Below are 12,718 nucleotides of genomic sequence, written 5' to 3'. Positions count from 1 at the left end.
GTGAGCCCTGCCCAGCCCACCTGGCGCTGTTTACGTCTGGAGGCCAGGCACGTGGGAGATGTCTGTGTCTGAACAGTGGCAAAGTTGTTGCCCCAAAGGGCAGCAGCCAAGTGGAGCTGCCGGTGCAGCCTTTTCTTCCTCCACCACAGTCAGTACAAGCAAAGGGGGATGTTCTTGGCAGGGATATGTGTGTGTGTGTGTGAAATGGCAGCTACTATAAAATACAATTGGAGTCATTCATTCTGAGTGTGAGAGGAGCCTTAACGACTGCATTTATGAGTCTTGGCATTGCAAGGGAGCAAGATGACCAAGCCCAGGGAAACTCCGTACAATTGCAGTTGTCCCACACAATCCTAGTGAGTCGGCTACTCGCTGAAATCCCATCCCCCAGTCATGGGCTGTTGCACACCAGCCTTCACAGCCCCAGCCTGCTCCTGCTGCATCAGACCCTGCTTGGCTGGCCACACCAGGGTGTGTGTAAGAGACACAGCAAGGAGCAGCAGCGCCTTTTCCCTTTGCAGGGTCACTCCCTGCTCGACTTGCCCTGGTTTACAACTTACAGGACTTTTCTTGACCCTGCTACCAGGATGGGGTTGGGTAAGAGGACCCATGACCAAGGGTCCCACCCAATCCCACCATTATGTTTGGAATAAAACCATCTGGGCCAGGCTTTGCTCCTGCTTGCCTCCATTGCTGGAATGCATTGTCAGCCTGTTACTTAGAGATCTCTGCCCCGAATTCCTCACCTGGCTGGTTCTTCCTCTATTACTGTCTCTTTTAAGACATCACTGCCCTTGGTCACAATCCTGGGCTCAATCTGTGAGGCCACTTCACTTTCTCCTTCATCCCCCATGGTCCCTGGAATGATCACTTTGTTGGTCATCATGGTCTTGACCATACGGCAGGTGGGAGCAAGCATCCTTTTGTCTTGCTCCCTTCTACTGTGCATGTGGGATTGCTCAACAAAGACATGGTGCAGGAATCGAGCAAACCGCACCTTGCCGCCTGCAGATAATCTCCCATGGGCTCCTGATCACCTCTGCCTTGGTTGTCCAGTTCTCACGAGACATGCAATCTTCTCCCCAGATGGTAGGTGTGTGCACAGCTGTCTTGTAATTCCTTGGGTTCTTGTCTCCCACAATAGCTAATGCAGCATTGAGAGCATAACATGTGCCCAATAAGTGACTTCTAACAAAGCTGATCCCTGGATAACACTGGAAGTAAAAGGCATTTGGAACAGCAGGCAAGCCTCCCATACCAGAGTGCTAAGTTTCACTGCCTGCTTTTTTTCCAGCTTCCTGACATTGCAGTCCCTGGCAGGTAGCAGTGATGGCTCGAGTGATGGGTTTATAGTCACCCTTGTGGGAGACCTGGATGGAGTTCCAGGCTCCTTGTGTCATCCTGCCTCAGTCTTGGCAGTTACAAGTCATGTGCAAGCAAATTCATAGATGGGAACTTGCTCTCTCTGCTGCTCAATGAAAATGATGTATTAATGGATCTTTTAAAATAGGACTCTGTCTTCCGCCCCCAGCCTTGCATCAACTCTTCTCCCACACTGAGTTCTCATATTTGAACTGCAACTTCCCTGTATGGGTTCTGTGTGATGGTCGTGTTTTCTTTCTTTTAAAGGCTGCAGTAGCCCTTCAATTTGACGCCCATCTTCCAACTACTGCCTCAGCCTGATTCCTCCACTGCAGGGAGGACACCTGCCCGTTTGCACTTCAAGTGAATCCAGGCCTCAGGCCAGCTACACAGCTGTCATGATAGGGAGGGCTGGGGCACAGGACAAATGCAGCCAGGACCTGCTGCACTGATCTCACTCCTTCTCGACGTCATCCTTGCTTTGTGATTCTCGCAGAATGGACACATGGCAAATATAATTCCTGATCTTCCATGTATTAAAATTACTTCATTTTACCCATATACGTAGTTGACAGTTTGCACACAGAATTCTACAATTATCTCCATTTTCTGCCAGGGCCACATTTTTGTTGGCTTTCCTTGGTCTTTGGAATTCATGCAGTTATTTCCTCCAACTAGCCAGTGACCTCTGGTTGCCCAATAATTTTTCCTTAATTAAAAAATTTTTATTGGAGAGCCAGTGTAGTAGCCTAGCAGCTCAAGTCTTCACCTTGAATGCGCGAGGATCCCATATGGTCACCGGTTCTAATCCCGGCAGCCCTGCTTCCCATCCAGCTCCCTCCTTGTGGCCTGGGAAAGCAGTCTAGGATGGCCCAAAGTCTTGGGACCTTGCACCCGCATGGGAGACACAGAGGAGTCTCCTGGCTTCTGGTTTCGGATTGGCTCAGTTCCAGTTGTTGTAGCCACTTGGGGAGTGAATTATCAGATGGAAGATCTTCCTCTCTGTCTCTCCTCCTCTCTGTATATTTTACTTTGCAATAAAAATTTAAAAATCTTAAAAAATATTTTATTGGAAAGGTAGATTTACAGCGAGAAATAAAAAAAGGGAAAGAAAGATCTTCCCTCTACCGGTTCACTAACCAAATGGCCTCAACATGTCGGAGCTGAGCCAACCTGAAGCCAGGAGAAAGGGGCCAGGGGATTCTTCCAGGTGTCCAACATGGGTGCAGATGCCCAAATCTTTGAGTCATCCTCCACTGCCTTCCCAGTCCACAAGCAGAGAGCTACATGGGGTGTGGAGCAGCCAGGACACGAATTGGCACCCATATGGAATGCCAGCACTTGTAGGTGTGGGATTAATCTGTTGAGCCACTGTGCTGGTTCTGTCCAATCACATTCGAGCATGAGAAACAGGAAGCCAAGGGAGCTCTATGAGGGTATCTTCAAAATGATTGTAGAAAATGCCAATGGCTCCAAAAAACTAAAAAATCTTGCACAATCCCAAAACTGTTTCATACCCAAACAGAATCATCTTGCAATCCCATTTTTCCATTAATTTTCTGAAGTTTTCTGGCATATCTGAGGGCAGGAAGTATCGTGTCAAAAGCCTGTCTGCAGGGTCAGTGGGTGGGCAGCTGGCATCTGCTCCAGAGCCCAGGAGGGCAGGTGCCCCACTTCAGCCTGGGGGACATGCCCCTGCCTCTGCTGTGCCTGCAGAGTTGCCCTACGCCTCTCCAAAGGCAGCCCACTCTTTTCGCTGGGCATGGCCTGCCATGCCCAGCAACACACAGCCCTGGGCTTTCTTGTTTTCAGCCAACTCCTCACTCGCCTTCCCTATTTCCCAGGTCCCAGACACACGGTCTGTGCCTCCTCTTGGGTTCCAGCCCCTCCTGCTTTGTTCCTTTACAACACTTCCACCCAGCTTTGTCCTTGGGAAGAGGTGGGGTCCTCTCCCTGAGCCCCTCTGCCCCAGTGGCTTCTGCTTCTCTCTACTGTGGCGCCCTTTCTGCTTCTCCCATCACTTTGGAGTCCTATGGCCTCAGAGGCAGAACTTGGTCTATTGGTTCATCTAGAAGCTGCCATGGTAGGGTACCAGAGAATGGCTTCCGAGTTTTAGGCACTGCAGCCAGTGGTCATCTGGCACTCACACTCACACAGAAGGTAGGGAACGGCAATGAGCAGTAGGCCACTGCTCCCAGCCCCGACTGCAGGCACATGGTTACCTAGCCCTCAGCAGAGGGTGCTCCGAGGCCAGCCCGGATCTCATATAATATTGCTACATTCCACCAGTGGTCCTACTTGCCTGACAGACCTCTGACACACCATGCCAGGCCAAAAAAACGGTCCACTGAGATGGGCTCCACACCCCTTAGAGCAGGTGACTGGCCTAGCATTCACACACCTTCAGGTTTTCAATGAGCAAAGGCTTCCTTGAGGGCAGCACCTGGGGGCACACAGAGGACCAGACACCCTTCCTGCAGAGAGGAAGCACATGGCCCTGAAGGTGTGTGGGTGTGCGGCTGGCTGAGCCCAGGATTTGAACACAGGGCAGCTTTCCAAGGAAGTTTGATTCCAATCAGAGCAGAGTAGCTTCAGCACGCACAGCTGACCCGGCGTTACAGAAAAGCTGGACCCCACATCGCCCGTGCAATGGCAAAGCCAGGCGCTGACTTGGCAGCTGCTGCGGCTCAGCTGTGCTCCAAGACGGAGGCCCTCGGTGTCTTGAATTTGCTGCTGCTGCTCCTGCCATGGGGCCTCTTGATTTATGGTGACATGCTGAAAAATACACATTTGTGCTTCTTCCCCAATTCCCTCCTGCTGTATGAGGGCTGTTAAGCTTAATTTCAGCATGGTAAGCAATTTGTGACTCACTGAAGTGAAACCTAACACAGCTGTCATCAACAGAAGGCAAGGGCATTTCTGTGTCCCCTGCCATGGTGCCAACCAGCCCTGCTCGGATGTCCTCACCCCCTACCAGCCAGTCACCAGCTAGTCACCAGGTCCTCCAACACAGCCCACGATTCCTGTCGCCAGCCCAGCAACAGAAGCCAGCAAGGAGATGGCAGTGCTGTTTCTCTACATGTTGACCCACACAATGTGGGGCATGTCTAGCTTTCATCCACTGGAATGAGATAATTACATCCACGCACAGATCCACTTCCTCTCCACCCCAGAGACTCAGTCCTCTTATTTTCTCTAGTCATTTTTTCCCTTGCCCGTTCATTTCCAAGTACCACAAACAGGACATTCCATTTTTGGCCATAATTGCAACCAGTCATAAATACTGTATTTGTAGTTCATTTATGCTCTATCAAAATAAGGCCAGTTTAGATGAGGAGGTGGCATTACTTGGGACCTCAGTAACTTGGAGCTTTCTGGAGGACCTTCACATTAATCCTCTTTCAGAAAAACAACTTCCTGCACAGAGCAAGTTATCTCCCAGGGTGTTAATGTTGAGACATGATTTCCAGCAGGTGGGCAACCTATACAGACAGTGGTCCTTCTGCTAGGACTGCCGGGCTGCCGGGAGGGGCAGGACACAGCCTTCAGGACCCTGAGACACCAGTCTGTCATGTGCAAGCCTTCTATCGCAGGGATTGCGTCAGCAGCTTCCTCTGAGACAACATGGATGTGCAGGACAGGCTTGCGGGCCTGGGGCTCTCTGAGGGCCTCCGACTTCAGTGCGCTGTGTGACCCCTCGAGCTTTGCTCTAGGAACTGAGGGCTTCACTGTCATAGGGACCAGGAGGAGTCCCTATGTGACAAAGCTTGTGTGGAGACTAAGAGCATGGAAGGAGGTAAATTAACAGCATCAGAGACCCCTGGCCTGCACACTGTCAGGGCTGTGGCAAGAACACAGCAAGAGGTGCTGACCGGGGCAGGGGAGACGGCACTCACCGGGTCTGCTCTGAGGCTGGGAGAGCACTCAGCTGGGAAACAGCACAGGAACACAAGCTGCTGAGGGCACACAGGCTGGCCCCGATTAGCCTTGAACTCAGCTTGCTGGCAGGTCACCAAGAGCCATCAGCTGGACCTCACTTCAGTGCCCTGCTCCCGCTGTCCTGAGGTAGCGCCACGAGGGACCTCCCCAAGACCCTGCCTCTCAGTCTTTGGCTCCCAGGCTCACCTACTGCTAACAACAATGCCAGGCCATGCCAGGAGAGTCTGGCGCTTTCCATTCCTTTCCCCGGCAACTTCCCAGTTGGAGACTGGCCAGACAAGCTGCTGGGCCTGTGGCAGGGAGCACCCTATGAGCCAGCTGGGAGCACCCCACGAGCTAGTTGGGAGCCTGGGTCCTCCCATCCTTCCTCTGCCTTGCATTCATTCATCGCAATGCTCAGGCCCGCATCATCCACAAGGCATTCCTAAAGCCACAACAATGAGGCAGACCCACCACTGGCATGGGCCAGGGGACTTGCGTAGCTCGGGGGTCAGGGTCCACAGGCATGGGCCACGGCACCCGCATGGAGCCAGGGTCCACACCCACACAGGTGAAAACGACCACATCTCTCCCTGGGTTCCAGGGCTTTACAGTTCTTCCCACATCAGCATGATTTCCCTGACCCTATCTCAGGGACGTGGCACCTGTAGCACCAGGGCCATGGCCCCTGCACAGCAGTAGCCCTCTGTCTTCCCGATGGAGCTGGGAGGTCCTCGAACCTTGCTGAACCCCATACAGAGGGGGGAGAAGGAAGCTGCTCCGGCAGTGCACACAGCAGAGGGCAAGGACAGCTGTCCATCTAGGCCAGTGCATTGCCCTCCTGACCCTGAGCCGCCGGGGAGGCTCACGGAGGGCTTCGAGTGGGATGCAGCTGAGGGGTCACCAGGGCTGACGGTGGAGCTCTTGGGGTGTTGTAGTCTGAATGTGCACCACCTCCTACACTCAGGCTGAAACCCTACCTCCCCTCCCCACACCAAGATAATGGCATTAAGAGGCAAGGACTCTGGAAGGGCAGGGTGGAGCCCTCATGAGAGAACAGACCCCAGAGCTAACCAGACCTGCCTCCCAAACAGAAACATGGCCAGAAGGCAACAAGCCCTCATCAGCCACCAGGTCTGCCAGTACCCTGCCCCCTGGCCTCCCACTCTCCAAGCTCCTGTTGGGTACCCCGGGATTTTGTAACAGCAGCTTGAGGGCCACAGGGGCCTTCTTACTTGCCCTGAAGTCACCAAGAGAGAGGGTGACATCTGCAGCTGCTCCTCAATAGCATCACCTGAGCCATGATCCTCCAAGCACTGAACCAACAGCCCCCTGACCTCCTGTCCCCATCCCTCATCTTCCAGTTGGGGAACCACATGGGGAGGATGGCAGTCCTGACATAATGAGGGAGCACGGAGGAGCCACCCATGCCCTGCCCTGCTACAGGCTGCAGGGGCCCAAGGCTCAGGCACACCCCAAGCAGATAAAGCGGCCGCCTCCTTCTCCCCTCTTCCCAGGGGTATTATCAGGCCTGCCTGCCCAGGGAGCACCTATGGAATCTGCCTGATTCTACAACTGCCTGGAGCAGGGTCGCTGAGCAGGTCTCCTAGCCCCTTGGGAGGATGGTACCTGCTCTCAGCCAAGACACCCAAAATCATTTAAAAGTCTTTAGATGACTACCCTGCTGCTGCTTTTCTGTCACCGCCAACGCCCTGTGGACCTGCAGGCGGCTTTCAGGTTCAGGTGCTGCTAAGAATGGCACCAAGACAGCTGCTGCCAGCTGCAGGGGGCAACTGTACTGGGAGCCTGCCTCAGAAAATCCATGGCCTCCACTCTGGGCCCATCCCCCGATCCATTAGGGAAAGGAGCGCCCCTCCAGAACCCATCAAACACATCACAGAAAGGACATCACCTGGCAGGCGCCATGCACGCAGAGGTCGGTCTCGTAGGGCCCACAGGGTGTGCCATCCAGGACCTTGTCGGCCACCAGCAGTGGGGACTCCTTCCCAAGCGGCGAGCAGTAGAGTTCACACGGTTTATCTGAGGAGGAAAATGTTGGTGGACATTGACACAGGAAGGGTTGTGTGGTCCCAGGGGCCCAGCAGGTGTACATGGGTGACAGGTAAGTCAGAGGGAAGGCTTCAGGTAAAGGTCCCATCAGCCTGGTGGGCTTCCTCACGTCCAAGCCCCTGCTGCACTGAACACCTGCACTGAAAATGGGCGAAGCCCTCACACTCAAGTCAACAGCAGCATGGGAAGCTCTGTCCTCTCTATCCTTGGTTCAGATACAGCATCTCCTCTTCCTTAAGGCGGCAGCCGACAGGAGGCTGCAGGAAGCAAGGATTGTGTGCTAACCTCTGTGTGCACTCAATGTGTGTCAAGCATGACCCAGGAAAGGAACTGTGACCACAGTGCGGATGGAGGAGGAGGGGGCAGGTGAACAACTCCAACCCTGGGCAGGGGTAATCCCACAGGGCTTTTGCTTAAAGCTTCGGTGCTCCCCAGACCCCAGTTTCTGGGTGGCAGAACTGCGCCGTAAGGCTAGAAGGTTCTGGATGAAACTAAGCAGGAGGTACAGAAGACGAACAGCACAGAGAACAGATGTCCTAGTCCCGGCACTCCTGGATGTGCCTGCACTGCCTCGGCACACTGAACTCATGTGCTTCGGTGAACTTGTCCGCAAATCCCTCCCAGAATCACCTTCTAGAAGGTTCCCATCACCTCAAAACTTGCAGCGCTCGCTCCTTGCAGGACCTTGCTGCTGTTAACACCTTGTACACACAGCCTTAGGCTTTGAGTCTGTTGTCCTGTCATTGTTTCAGGGACCCCCATAAAGGAGCCTTCTTGTGGAGTGGGTCCCAGGGCTGACAGAATGTTAGAAAGGGTAGGCTTTTATCACATGTTGAGCATCCCTAATCTGAAATCTGAAACTCTGAGTGTCAACATGATGACACAAATGGAAAATTCCACATCTGATCTCATGTGATAGGCCACAGTTAACAAGACAGGAGAACTAAAAACACTGAGTGCAATTCTTCTGTATATATAAGGAACAAATTCCACTTTCCGCTTAGGATGTATGCGCAACTATTCAAAAATCCCAAATGGGAAACCTTTGTGATCTCAAGGTACAACCTGTACCTTGAGACCCCAGCACTAACTGGATGGAAGCGTTCCTCCTCTGGTATGGATGAGGCCCAGGACCTGGATCCCTTAACAGCACAGTCAATGTGTTTGGACAAATAAACGGACCTTGCTCTTCTTCAGGTAACTAAGAGAAAGGCACCTGCTCCTCTCCGTGGCTAACGCTAATGCTGTCCTGGGACTCCTTTGCAAAGCCAAGCTCCAGGAGCACAAAGCAGCTCATGTATTCCATGCCTTTAGTTTCCCCATCAGACTTTCAGAACAGGTCAGCAAGGCAAGCAGACACAAAGAAAGCCCCGCAAAGCTCAGGTGGCCTTGGGGCTCCTTGGTAACCTTCCTGCCACAGCAGACACACGGCGTCACCCAGCCTCTGCCACTGCCATGATTGGGCAGCATCCACCGAAGGGCAGCCTGTTTTAGGGCACAGGACTACGGTGGCATTCTTCAGACAAGCACAGGGCAAATCCCGGATGTGGTCTAATGTGCAAAGTCCCTTGGGATGGGTCTGAAGTGAGCCATCGGAAAGAGTGATTCATCTCGGACGATGATGGCAGTCTGGGGCAGCTGTCCCTCCATTTAGACAGAATGACCCAAGGGTGTGGCTGGTGGGAGAACTGTGGGACAGATGAAGGCATCCATTGAGAGCAGCTGCAGGAGGCTTAGGCGGAAGACCACTGAGTGTTGACTGGGGTCATGAAGCTGTCTGGAGAGAGGCAGCAGTTCAGCCCTGTTGGATCAGATTCTGTGTGCGTAGTTCCCAACATCACTGTTTACTCTGAATCAATGGCTCCTGAAGGCATAAAAGCCGCCATGTTGTACCCCGTCCTCCAACCCCTTTCCTCAGCTCAGGATGGGACCCCTTGCTGACATCAGTGGACACACATCTGCGTGGTGCACACAGAACTCTTGCGAAACTTTCCAGTAACAGGCAGCCCAGGGGGAGGGCAGCCAGGAGGTGGTTTTAGCAAGTGGTCGCCAGGCTGGGTGCCTGCCTTTTCCACTTGGAAACTCTTTCCAAGGCCAATCTCTGTCCTCCTCTGGAGGGGGATGGGTTTGTGGCCCTGAGTCCTTCCTTGGAAAATCCACCTCTGCAAGAATTCTTATTTAAAAAAAAAAGAAGAAGAAAAGATATCTTGTTTTCCTTTTCCTGACCCGGCCCCGAGCTGGGTGGCTGCAGCACTGTCCATGGCATACAACCTGCCCCCACTGCTCCGTCCTGCGCCACCTATCCGGAAGCTGAGTTCTGACAGGAACTCATGGTGGCCACCTGCTATCCCGCTGCATGCTAACTGTCTCCACCTCTGGAAAATGCCCCTTTAAACAGCACTGGTTTCCAAATGTGCCTGAAGGCAGTGATTCCACACCCGGAGGATGGGGAGGATGTGTCTAGGGGCTCTGGAAAGCCTAGAACGTGTCTCTCCTTCAGGGGCAAAACGCAAGTGGTCTTCAAACAGCCCAGGAAAGAGACTATTAAAAATAAATCAGAAACGATGCGTGCATTTGAAAATTTTCGCATCACAAATCAGCCAATTCTTAAATTTCAGACTGCCATGAACTGCAGGGATAACCCGCATGTTGACGCCTGTCTGTTGCTCTTACCCACAAAAGTTACTGTCATCAGGTCAAAAATGGTGGCTGCAGAGGCCCGGCCCCCGGCCGTCTTGCTGTCAGGCTTCCTGGCCAGAGGGCACAGACAGACAGAGGTCTCAGCCTCCAACAGGATGCTAAGGGAACCAGTGGGCTCTAACGTCAGCCAAAAGCGGCTGCAAGTCACATAGAAGTCTAATCTGGACTTGGAGAAATCTGTGGAAAACCCGGCAATGAAGTGGGATTTGTGCACTGATGAAACGAGGCTGAATTCCACACAGAAGTGAGGCACCGAGGAAAGAAAACACAGCGACTCCGGGAACACGGGGGCTGGAGAGGAGCAGGCGGCTTGTCTCAGACGTGACCTCTGCCTCCCCCGATGCGAGAGGCCCGAAGGAGGGCTGCTGAGCATGGGGGCACCGGCCGCTGCACTCTCACTCCCAATCGGGGGTTGGATGGGGCCCGAGACAGCTGGCAGCTTCAGGCTGCCTCCATGTGCTCCAGATGCACAGGGTCCCCCTGGGAGGCCAGATGGCTACATTCCCTCGCAGGTGCGAAGGTGGCACTGCTCCCACAAGCTGGGGGTCAGGTGACTGTGCCACGGGGCCCTGTTGCAGAGGAGGGTTGGAGGTCTGTGGGAGAGCTCCCTGGTGCATGAAAATGAAGCCACAGCTATGCCACGGCTGTGACCCGCTGTGAGAGCACCGCACGTGGCTTCCTGGGTTGGCTCAAACCAGTCAGATCAGGCTGTGGGGAAGCCACCGAGGGAGTCACGCCTGCAGAGGTCCTTCTTGTCACAGGAGAGGAACCTGCAGTGTGGCAGAACGTGTCACTCTGCTGTAGGAGAGGCTGTCCAGGAGCCAGGCCTGGCTGCTGCAGCGCTTCCTGGTGCTTCCTGGCACTGCAAGTCCCAAGTCACACTTTCTGTTTTTCCCAACTCTTTGCTGGGAGTCAGGGGACACACGAGTATTTTCTGAGTCTGTCTTGCGCCATCATAACTGGGTCAGATCCTCCATTTCCTCTGTCCCCTCAGATCTGTCACCTGTCACCTCCTGTGCTCCGCGCAGCTGGCCCTGCAAGCTCAGCAAGATGAGGTGCCTGACGTGTGCTGTGCTCAACTGAAGAGACCACACAGTCGGTAACAGATCAGCTGAAGAGGAGTTAGGGGGCAGTTAGGTGCAAAGCCACGGAACTAGGTCCTGGACTGTCCCTTACAGTAAACAGACGTAGACGCAATTGACCCTCTGGGGTGAGCTGTGGGGCAGAGCCTCCCGACTAGGGAGAAAACATTGGGAAAGAAAATGTGTGACCCGCACTTACTAATAGTATCTCCTCCACATCATAAACTGTTCTCAGAATTTCCCAAAACTTCCTATGGAAGCCGTCAGAACCAAAGAACCCCCAAAAGCAATACAGGAAATCACCGACACTAGAAAGCAGGGCAGCCTGCAAGCCACGGATGGACCCGCTCCTACAGAGCCTGTGCTGGGTCCCTCGGCACATGGCATCAGGGGGCATCCTGCACAGCCACGGACGGCCCTGCTCCTACAGAGCCTGTGCTGGGTCCCTCGGCACATGGCATCAGGGGCAGGCCACCAGCGCACCTGTTGTACTGTACTGAGGAGGAGTACAAGATAAACCTGCCTTCTGCTGTCTCCATGGCTGCTCTTGACAGCATCACTCAGCTTCAACCCCGTGGCTCAAGAAGGGGGTGAGTAGGAGGAGGGTGAAGGGTCCCGCTGGGTAGATTGGGAGAGGAGTGCCCTGTACCCTCCTAAGTGGTTTTTATGTTCTTGGGGAGAAGTGAGGGAGACCAGCCCATGCAGAAGCACTAAATGCCTTTACCATCTACCACCACTGCTGTCAGCAGGCCCTTCTTCCTGCCGCTCAGTCGGTCGTGAGCCTGGCACTGCTGGTCCCGGAAGCTGGGCAGGCCCTTGGGGCAGGGTGCATTCTCGCAGACTGTGTGTTCCACGCTGGTGCCCAGGCAGTGTGTGCCTCCGGGCCCAGGGCTGGAAGGGAGAAGAAGGGCTGAGTTAGCTGGATGGCGCAGCAGAGGTGGCTCAGGGTTACCCAAGCAGGCCTGGGCTCTGCCACCCCAAGCCACACTGGCGGCCTGTTGAGGGGAGCTGTCACAGAGGCGTGCCCGAGAGCTCTACATGAAGCGCATACAGTCAGGCTCAGTCTAGCAGGATCCACAATCCACATACTGTGTCTTCAATCTGGACTTGAAACTTGGCCCTGAGTGACAAGGGAGATTCAGATTGTTAGTAAATGGGTTTTTTGTTTGTTTTTGTGTATGTGCTTTCTAAAATAAGTATGCATTTAAAAAAACTAGTCGACTTTCATGTTATTTTAAAAAAGATGAGAAGAAAAGAATGAATCAATCAATCTGCTATCTTCTGGTTCACTCTCCCACGCCTGTGATAGTCGGGCAAGAATAGGCTAAGCCAGGAGCCAGGAACTCAGTCTGTCTCCACCATGTGGGTGACAAGGACCAATGTTTCCTATCATCACTGCCTCTCAGGGTGTGCATTAGCAGAAAGCTGGGCTTGGAGCGGAGCTGGGCCTCATGCAGGCATTCCAATGTGGGGCATGGGTGACCCAAACAGCATCTCAGGCATTGTGCCCTATCTGCCAGGTGTGGAGGCTGCGAAGTCCAGGGCAATGAAGTAACAGCTGCCACTAACTTCAGAATGAAACGAAT

The 12,718-nt window shown here is 53.7% G+C and overlaps 1 protein-coding gene across 1 annotated transcript in view; it reads right to left on the bottom strand.

The window, feature by feature from the left end:
• The window catches only part of ADAMTS17 (ADAM metallopeptidase with thrombospondin type 1 motif 17), a 215,361-nt gene that overhangs the window by 51,133 nt on the left and 151,510 nt on the right, over nucleotides 1-12,718 (bottom strand). Inside the window, exons 13-14 of the mRNA XM_058666570.1 lie at nucleotides 11,857-12,023; nucleotides 7,193-7,320 (exon numbers count right to left, since the gene is read on the bottom strand). Coding sequence (XP_058522553.1) covers nucleotides 7,193-7,320; nucleotides 11,857-12,023 — 295 coding nt within the window. The remainder of the gene's footprint in view (nucleotides 1-7,192; nucleotides 7,321-11,856; nucleotides 12,024-12,718) is intronic.

The sequence above is a fragment of the Ochotona princeps genome, chromosome 6, assembly GCF_030435755.1.
Source record: "Ochotona princeps isolate mOchPri1 chromosome 6, mOchPri1.hap1, whole genome shotgun sequence".
In the NCBI taxonomy this organism is placed as follows: Eukaryota; Metazoa; Chordata; class Mammalia; order Lagomorpha; family Ochotonidae; genus Ochotona; species Ochotona princeps.
Note: the sequence above shows the minus strand (reverse complement) of the source record. Positions and strands in the feature narration are given on the sequence as shown.